This window comes from Pyxicephalus adspersus, chromosome 3 (assembly GCF_032062135.1).
Source record: "Pyxicephalus adspersus chromosome 3, UCB_Pads_2.0, whole genome shotgun sequence".
Taxonomy (NCBI): domain Eukaryota; kingdom Metazoa; phylum Chordata; class Amphibia; order Anura; family Pyxicephalidae; genus Pyxicephalus; species Pyxicephalus adspersus.
The window spans coordinates 10,259,175-10,268,969 of record NC_092860.1 but is presented as its reverse complement, the minus strand read 5'-3'; the positions used below and the strand labels follow the sequence as shown (position 1 = coordinate 10,268,969).

General features: G+C 42.7%; 1 protein-coding gene across 3 annotated transcripts in view; it reads left to right on the top strand.

Moving 5' to 3' along the window:
* The window catches only part of MYH10 (myosin heavy chain 10), an 82,528-nt gene that overhangs the window by 3,953 nt on the left and 68,780 nt on the right, over window positions 1-9,795 (top strand). For all 3 annotated transcript variants that reach the window (XM_072403545.1, XM_072403544.1, XM_072403543.1), the window contains exon 2: window positions 7,390-7,757. In XM_072403545.1, coding sequence (XP_072259646.1) covers window positions 7,416-7,757 — 342 coding nt within the window. In that variant the 5' untranslated portion in view covers window positions 7,390-7,415. The remainder of the gene's footprint in view (window positions 1-7,389; window positions 7,758-9,795) is intronic.

The following is a 9,795-nucleotide window of genomic DNA, read 5'->3' as shown; positions in this document are numbered from 1 at the left end:
TAGGATCATTTGCGTGGCACAAGATTGCTTTTCTATCACTTTCTATTCATTTCATTCATTCTCCCTGTGGGGGCGGCCATGTTTCTTTTGCCGTGTGCAGCGCGCTAAGGGTTAACCGATCTCAAGCGGCCATGTGGTCTAAGGGCACCACACTTCTGCATTGGGCCCTAATTTTTGGAATGCACTGCGTCCACCGGTTGGTATTCATTTCAGCCCCTCTTGGAATTTCACCCGCGGGGCACCTCCCTGGTTGACTTGTTTTTGAGTCTGATAAGAAGTGGGGGGTGGTTAGCTGTGAATGGGTTACATCGGAGCGAGACAAGCGTGGAGCCCAGGCTGAATGGGCGGCAGCTCAGATCTGTTATTGCAGCAGTTTGCAGGGAACAAAGAGCTCCATCTACATCATGCAGCAAGTTCCATGCGTTCAGACCTCCTCTCCTGTGTCTAGCCCCCTCCTCTGTACTCCCCCCACCTTCTGCAGGCTGCTGGGCCCAAGGAGTCGGTGTCACCCACCGGCTCCTGGACCCCTCGGTTCTTCTTTTCATTGTTTTTCCTAACTTGCTGTTTCAGCTGTTCGTCATTTCCTCATCAAATAAGCTTTGTCTGCAGGGAAATGGGTAGTGACCCCGGGGGGGGGCAACCGCCAGCCATTGTTGGTATTCCTAAGGTGTCTCCGCCATGAGAATAGCCTAGGTGCAGCCATTCTTGGTGAACGTTAGTTCACTGGCTGCCATTTCCAGAGTTCAGCTTTATTGCCTTCTAACTTATGGACCTGAAACAAGAACAGCGATAAGAAATTCCAGCACAGCATTCACCTACTGAAATGAGACAGACGAGTGGTCTCCGGGGTACTTCTCTATCCATTCCCAGACTAGGGTATGTCCAGGACTGCCTGGGCTCACAGGAGGTGGGTTGATTGATGGCACCTATTAGACTGAAGGTACCTAACAGCAACAAAAGTACTGAAGGGGAATCTCTGGATTGAAGCTGAATAGTGCAGCAAAACTGGTTTTGTTATTTTCTTGTTTTGCAGAGGCATTTAGTGTTCACAAAGTGGATTCCTATAGGGTTTAGCTTTTGAGAAATATATTTGAATTAACGTTTTTCTACCCTGAGTTCAGCACCAAATCTGCCAAGAAATAAAAACTGGAGTATTTAAGGAGCATTTGCCTTGTCACTTTTGGTTTCTTTTATAAGGCTCCATATGAAGGGTGAAGGGCTCTCCTTACTTTATTTCAGTTATAAAATATTTCACTGTTTTGTGATTCTGTTATGCTCTAGTGCAGGGGTGCCCAACAGGTGGATTGCGATCTACCGGTAGATCGCAAAGGCAACGCCAGTAGATCGCAAAGCCCTGCCTTTCAAAATAAACTCTACCGTGCACAGGAATTATTAAGTCCATGTTTGTTTTTGTTGGTAAATCACTTTGACTTGATAATTTTAAAAGTAGCTTGCAAGCCAAAAAAGTGTGGGCACCCCTGCTGTAGAGTCTCGGCCGGGACAGTTCTGCATGGAGTTTGCAGGTTGTCCTCATGTTTGCGTGGGTTTCCTCCCACATTCCAAAAACATGCAGTTAGGTTATTTGGCTTCCCCCCAAAATTGACCATAGACTGTAATAAAGACTATGGCTGTGGTATGGATATTGAATTGTGAGCTCCTTTGAGGGACAGCTAGTCAAATGACTATGGACTTTGTAAAGTGCCGGGTAAAATGTTGACGCTATATAAATATTGTGTAATAATATTAGTAGAGGATGAGCATGCAGGCTGAAGGGTATGGGCATACAAGTGACTGGGGCGTATATCTGTTTCTTATCTGCAGCACCATATACCCCTAGCCAAAAATAAAATACAAATTTAGTAGCAAGAGGAGAGAGACTAATGATGCACATATCCATATAATCATATCCTTGGTCATTCCATGCACGTTAGCTGAGCACATTGGATGCAAAGTGCAAAACAAAGACTTTCCATTTGATCGGTTTGGTGTTCTATGGATTAGTTTCAACCCAAGTCAATGTTGATAGCTGGGGGGAACTGGCGTTAAGCACTGCTAATCAATTGGGGGGGGGGGGGGGGGAGGATCATGTCAATTAAGTGAATGTTTTAATTGTTTTTACTTGATGATTATTTGATATTATTAGCAAAGTGCTGAACAATACTGTGTTGCAATGCTCAGTATTTTGGAGAGTTTTAGGGTATTGCTAACTGGTTTCCCATCTTCTCCATTGTCCTAATGCAAAGAAGCAAGGAACTGAGGAAGCAAGGAATGATTTGCCCCCATATTTGTGCCCAGTGCTTTATTTTGTCTGAAACTGTCCTTTATTTCACTTGTTTGTCATCACTATTATCTAAACCAATCACCAATTTTCTCCATAAATGGATGGAATTCGAGGTGGGGTTTTTTTTTAAATGAGTCTGGGGGCAGCACGGTGACTCAGAGGTTAGCACTCAGGCCTTTGCAGCGCTGGGTCCCAGGTTAGAATCTCAGCCAGAACACTATCTGCATGGTTTCTCCCTATGTTTGCATGGGTTTCCTCTGGGTACTCCGATTTCCTCGCACATTCCAATACATGCAGTTAAGTTAATTTTCTTGCTCCTAAAATTGATCTTAGACTGTGGCAATGACATATGACTATGGTAGGGATATTAGATTGTGAGCTCCTTTGAGGGACAGCTAGTGACATGACTATGGACTTTGTATATCACTGTGTAATATGTCAGAGCTATAAAAAAATACTGTATTATAATAGTAATCATATTGCCTGTATCTGAAATTTGACTTTTGGGTGGATTGGCCCTTAAATCTCTGCATGGCCCCCAGCAGGTAGTAGGCAGTCGCTGCCTATTTTCATTATCATAACGTTCATTAACTTCGCCTTTCCAAAATTCTGAAAGCTTCCTAATCACCCGATAGAATATGCTATTTGAATGAAGGCAGCCCCTTTCCCGCCCAGGTGAATTTCATTCTCTCTCTCTTTGTATTTCAATCCTTTTACACACACAGACACTTCAAAGCCCTGGGCAGATTAAAGCACTACTGACATTTTTTTTCTTGATGCTAATAAGAAAAATCTTTATTCATTTGGATTTAATTTCTTACCAGCCTGCATTATAAATCCGAGTCTTCTTCCAGAGGCTAGATCCATGAAACAGTGGGAATCCTCTTGTCTGCCTGCATTTGGTGAGGTTTCTGGTTCTTTAAGGGGCATTCCACCTGATACGGATCTTTTTTTTTTGACTGTTTTTACCCTTTTCTATATGTCGGGGTGTGTGGTCACCCTTGATGTCTTCTAGGATCAGCTGGTGATGGTATAGTTGTATGGCAAGGTGGAATGTTTCAGTATTGATCTTGAGTGGAGAGCCATTGTGGGTTCGTTCAGCTTCCCTTGCCATGTCCACTTCCCCCCACACACATTCACTTCTTTAACATTGGGTGCCATTGGGTGGTCTAATGGTTGGCAAGGTGGATGTTTCCATTTGATTTGAGGATAGCACATTTGTGGGATCTGTTGGGTCTCCCTTGCCCTGATCAGATCCCCTCACCTTATTTCCTTAATTTTGTGTGTCATTCTATTATTTTCTAAGAATGTTTTCGCTCAGTTCCCCTTTCCATGTTCATATCCACACCTCATTTCCTTCATATTGAGTGCCATCCCATTATGTTTCCCCTCCAAATGTGAGCAGGTTCAGTTCCCCTTAAGTAGAATATGTTCCATGCACTCTACTACTAGATCTCTTCTAGGATCAGCTGGTCGTGGTCTAAGAGTTTACAAGGTGGGATGTTTCCATTTGATTGTAAGAAGAGCACAGTTGTGGGACCCATTGGGTCTCTCTTGCCCTGTTCAGATCCCCCACCTTATTTCCTTAACACTGGGTGCCACTCCATTGTTTTCTACTCATGGGGGGGCAGTTCAGTTCCTCTCTAGTAGAAAATGTTCTACACATTCTGGACTTTAAACCAAGATGTCCTCCAGGATGAGTTGGTGGTGTTAGGCTAGTTTTTGACAAGTTGAAACGTTTTCATTTGATTTTGAGGGGAACATATTCGCAGGACCTATTGAGTCTCCCTTGCCATTTTCAAATCCCAATGGGTCCCACAATTGTGCCCCACTTTATTTCCCTAATATTGGGTGCCATTCCATTATTTTCTAAGGATGGTTGGGCTCCAAGGGGATATGTTCTATGCATTCTACACTCTAAAGCAAGATGTCCGAGTTGGTGGTGGTGGTCTAGTTTTTGACACGTTGGGATGCTACCATTTGATTTTGAGGAGAGCACAACCTGTTGGGTATCCCTTACCCTGATCAGATCCCCTCACCTCATTTTCTTAACATTGGGTGCTATTCCAATATACTAATCATGGGTGGGTTCAGTTCCCTTATAGTTTGATATGTTCTATGCATTCTGGAGTCTAAACCAAGATGTCCTCTAGGATGAGTTGGTGGTGGTGGTCTAGTTTTTGACAAGGTGGGGTGTTCCCTTTTGATCTTAAGAGAGCAGAGGGGACATGACTGGCCTTAATGTGTTTGTCAGAGTGCTTGATGCTGTAGTTGGGGCCCCAGGTATGATCCCTGTGGATCATGGGTTATAATTGGAAATATGAGATGAAAGGTCCCTGCTTGCTAGATTTTATTAAGTATTATAGAGCGTAAAACCTGCAAAAAAATATTTATGTGAACCCATACCTTCCCTTAATGAATTGACAACACTGCTTCTGTTACCCTGAAATTCTAAGCAGTGTTGTCAGCCCTGCTTGAGTTTTTCCCTTACTGGACTACAGAAAATCTCCCCCTCTTGTCATCCTCATAACATGGTATTCTGTAATCCAACTCTGTGAATGACCAACCTGGAACAGTTTTTAGTCCAGATGGAAACTGATCTGCTCACAGAATAATGGTTTAGTAATTGATTAGTAGCAGCACAGTTATTTTAGGGAAGCTTTTCAGGTGCAAACATCAAGATTACTACGGTAATATAGTCCCTGAGCAGCGTCAGTAAGGCAGTTTGCCCAGTCGTCTTCTGGGTGTATTTTTCAATGTCTGCTTCCAAGTCCCATTGAGATGTTTCGGGTGACTTGTTGGCTGGAGGCTTTATTGAGATGACGTTGCGTTGCTTTAGAGGTTCAGATGACAAGCACACATTGGCTTCCTGCTGGTTTACAAGGGTCCATGTGCTGAATCCGTGCCAGGAAAGTAGTGACAGCTGACGGTCCTTTCGTTAGGCTGTTAGTCATTGGGCGCTTATGATGGAGAACTATATTCAGCCTGATGGCTAAATGCTTACCAACTGTTACCTCAATCTTGACGGCTTTCCAAGCAGGTCATCTCCGGGGATGTGCTGGAAGACGACCAAACATTCCTGCACTGCTTTAAGTAGACCTCTGAGATAATATTTAAAAAAAAAAAATTAATCGTGTCATAGCAGGTATTCATCGCAATGACTAAAATGTGTTCTGTGATCACCTTCAGCTGTTTTTTATTTTAACAGAGCCGGTAGTAATTTATTTTTTATGTTCGAATGTGAAAGCAATCAGTTTAAAATGAAATTGTAGAGGGATAAAAGGTCTGAGCCAACCTGGATATTGCTATGTTGTACTTCACTTGTTCCAGTATACCTCTTGTTTTCCAGGGTAAGGGAGGCCAAAAAGGTCCTTCAACTGCGTTCTCCTCAAGATCAATAGTCAAGTGTTCTCCTAAGACCCTTTTAGCCGGTTGCATCACCCAGCACTTTACCGTAACTTCCTGGCTGTTCTTGGGTGGTTACTGAAGAGTTGGGTCACAATACAGGGGCTGCCACCCGCCTACAATTTATTACCACTTGTTTTAAAAAAACTTCTGGGTTGAACACAGAACATCCCACCTTGCCTAGCAACTAGACCACCAGCTGATCCTAAGAGATTACTATAAAGCAGGTACCACATCAAGGTGACTAAAAACTCCTAAATATAGGAAGGAGTAAATACAGTCACAAGCAGTAGATTACTTTTAGGTGGAAAAGAAAAGGATCCACCACATCCTAATTCTCAAAGTTCAGAAAAACAAGGTCCCAGGACTATTTTTTTAAGCTGGGTGAAAAGAAGTTGTAGCTGGGTGATGGCCCCTTTATTGAGGCTCAACCACCCAAAAACAGCCGGGTGGTGCGACCAGCTAAAAAGGGGCTGGGGAGAACCTGTACCATTTCTTGGGAGGCAGGCACAGCTCATGGAACCCCTGGTAACTTCCGGAGGAATCTTTGGGTTCCAAGGAACCCTGGTCGACATTGGCTGATCTAGAAGAAGAAAGGGTTTAAAATGCTGTGATGCTGGTGTAATACTCTTTAGTCTTCTGTAGCCCATCACCAATCCAACACCAGTTTCTCCACAGAAATTGAGCTGGGTGGGAAGAAGCTGTAAGCAGGTGGCAGCCCCTGTATTGTGACCCATCTTTTCAGTAGCCACCCAAAAACATCTGGGGGTTACTAAAAAGTGCTGGGTCCTGTGCCCAGCTAAAGGGGCTGGGGAGAACACTGAACATTGCCATGAAGTCATCATTTACATAGCCAATTAGGGATACACTGATGGTACTGTTGGATTGCTTATTGTGTCAGTCTGGCTCTTTATGGTGCCTACTGTCTAGTGATTTTTACATTTTGTTTTTTTCCTCTAACTCATAAGTTGGCATCATGTGTCAAGTAGAACCAACATCTGACCAATACTGAAATCAGTTTTAGGTAACGTTGACTCTACTAGTTTCCTGCTTTCCTATTTCATAATAAAAATATATTTTGCATGATTTGTCACACGGTATCTAAACAATGAACTTCTCCTATTTAATCTCTTTTGCTTAATATGAAAGTTACAAAAAACATATAGATATAACTAAACAGCTGAGAACTACAGATTCACACAACAACTTTTTATTGACAATAGGCCAGAGGTTGAATCTGTGGTTTTGTCAGGGTCACCTGGTGACAATAAACGAAATTAGACATAAATAAACTATTGCCACCACATCTAAGTACTGTTAAGCTGCAACAGATTTGATTTTTGTTTTTGAGGCTACACACTTTGAACTACACAAAGCAAAACAGATCTCCTAATGAAATTATATTAGGAGTATGTAAACCAGTCCAAATCTGTGATCTTTCTGTACTTGGAACAAGCATGGAAACTCACAGCTCATCTGAATTGTTGGTATATTGCCGCCAAAAATTATTTGCTCTAAATGGAAGGAATCATGACTGGATGGTATCTAAGGAGCAATGTTATCACCCAAGATGTTAGGAAGTATTTGTAACAGACTAAAAGGAAGCAATGAGAGTTCATATTTGGGATATTCATACACTTATATGACCTAGAATTATATTTCCAGTATGAAAAGTTTGACTTCTGCTTTTTTTCCCCCCATAGGTGATTCTTCAAGACTTAAATTCACAATGTCACGAGTGGGGCAGGACGACCCCGAGCGATACCTCTTTGTGGACCGCGATGTTGTCTACAACCCAGCCACGCAAGCTGACTGGACTGCCAAGAAACTGGTGTGGGTGCCTTCGGAACGGCATGGGTTTGAGGCGGCCTGCATCAAGGAGGAAAGAGGAGATGAGGTGGTGGTGGAGCTAGCGGAGAATGGCAAAAAGGCCATGGTCAACAAGGATGACATTCAGAAGATGAACCCACCAAAATTCTCCAAAGTGGAAGACATGGCTGAACTGACATGCCTCAACGAGGCTTCTGTGTTACATAATCTAAAGGACAGATACTATTCGGGGCTCATCTATGTAAGTATTTAGAATGTTCCTGACCTTTTTGTTTATTGTTCTTCATGTGGCTTAGATATACTTTCGGAAAATGTTTTTGCTTGTTTCCAGCAAATGCCAATTTAAATTCCCTACATTGTAGGTGCCATTCAATGTCCATACATGTGCGAAACCAGCTGGTTAATGGTGCCCTTTGATATTAGAAAAATCCTCTTGACCAGATTTGGAGATATTATAATATTTTATGGGTCATCAGCAGTTCCCAGGACTGTGCCCCAATGATGTCTAGTGATTGTTATGGCTGCGCTTCCAAGACTATGAAGGGTCTTGCTGATGCCACTGATCTGTAGTGATTGGTTTGGCTGAGCTCTAATAAATGAAACATCTCGGTGATGTCACTGGTCTCCAGTGATCTGATAGGCTGTGTTATCATGAAAATGAAGCGTCTTGGTGATGTCACCAGTCTCCAGTGATCTGATAGGTTGTGTTATCATGAATGTCAAGCAGCTTGGTGATGTCACCAGTCTCTAGTGATCAGGTTGGCTGTTTTCTCACGAATATAAAGCATTCAATCCATTAATGCCTTATCATTTTTGTTATCTCCATTGTGTCCTTTCCTAATCCCCTTATTAGATGGTAACATCACGGCAGATAAAATTCTTCACTAGCCACAGCTTCCTCTATAAGGCACAGAGGAAATGGCATTTTTAATTTCCAGCCCCAGATTTAGACCTTGTAAATATTTGCAATTGAGGTCAGGCCATGAAACAGATTTCATTCCTGGGTTTGGACTTTGTGCATTTCAGCAGTTTAACTCATTTTCTTCTAGAGAGTTGCTGCAGAGTTCAGCTGTTTTTCTGCAGCACCTGGAGATCACGTTTATTGGCCTGTACTAGATAGTGGGACTTGGAAGTCCTTAAAGCTTCCATCTGATACAATCAATCAACATTCTTTTTGAATCAACATAATTCTGTAAAGAAGGAGGTTGTTATGTCATTTTATTATTTAAACCCCAGACAGCAATTATATTAGCCCTATATGTTTCCTTAGATATGTGTTCTTTAAACCATTCAATGGATTTGTGTCTACTGCCATTGACAGGTGCTCTTTAATGCATCTGAGAACCTGTTGGAATCCTGAATCTGATCCGTCTGTGAGGTTTGTAGATGGGAGCCAAAACCCCAGCTGCGACCTGGTAAACATAACCCATGCATTTGACCTCTTGGCTTGGAGAGCTTGTCATGATTGATTGATGTCCACCATGACCAGAGCCAAAGCCATGAATGACTGATGTCCACCATGACCAGAGCTAAAGCCAATCTTCTTTATCATAGAGTGATATGTATTGACCATCTGCAGAACCTGGCTCCAAGCATTTTATTCTCCATTCCCATCCACGCATTAGTTAATTAAGTGGGACGCCTCGTGTCATTCTTTGTATTTTAATGTGCGTGGGTGAGTATTGCTTGCCAATATCCCAAAGAAGGCTCATTCATTTCTTGAGTGACTTTGAGTACTTGTTGCCTAGAATGCTGTGTACTCCAGCTCAGATTGATCCTTCTCTGCATGGTCTGCTCAGGAGGAGGCAGCTGTAAATCTCTGGACAAGTAGGAGAATTGACCTCGTATTAATTCTGGAACTGAAGAAAATTTATGAAAGCCAACTTGTGCTTTGCTGCGAGAAAAGCAACAGCTTCAGTGGAATCGCACTACAGGCAGAAAAAAGACACAAAATAATGCCATCCCATATCCGTTAGTGTTGGCCTCTTGCAGTCCCTATAAAGCAATGTATAGACGGGAACATGGCATAACGAGCCATCCAGTTATGCTCTATTGTAAGAATCGTTCTTGCTAAGCTTCTTGGTCTGCTGCTTCTCCTTTCACCATCCAATCATTTTTCTACTGCTTGCCTACATTGGTGATTGACCACTAAGAGGCAAAGCTCTTGTTGGGTTTGGAGGTAATGGTGTTTTGTCCTGTGATACCTCCAAATTGCCCCTGTCTGCTGAATGAATCCACAGTGCAGTGATGAGTTTTTACAGGTTGTTCAATTGACTTTA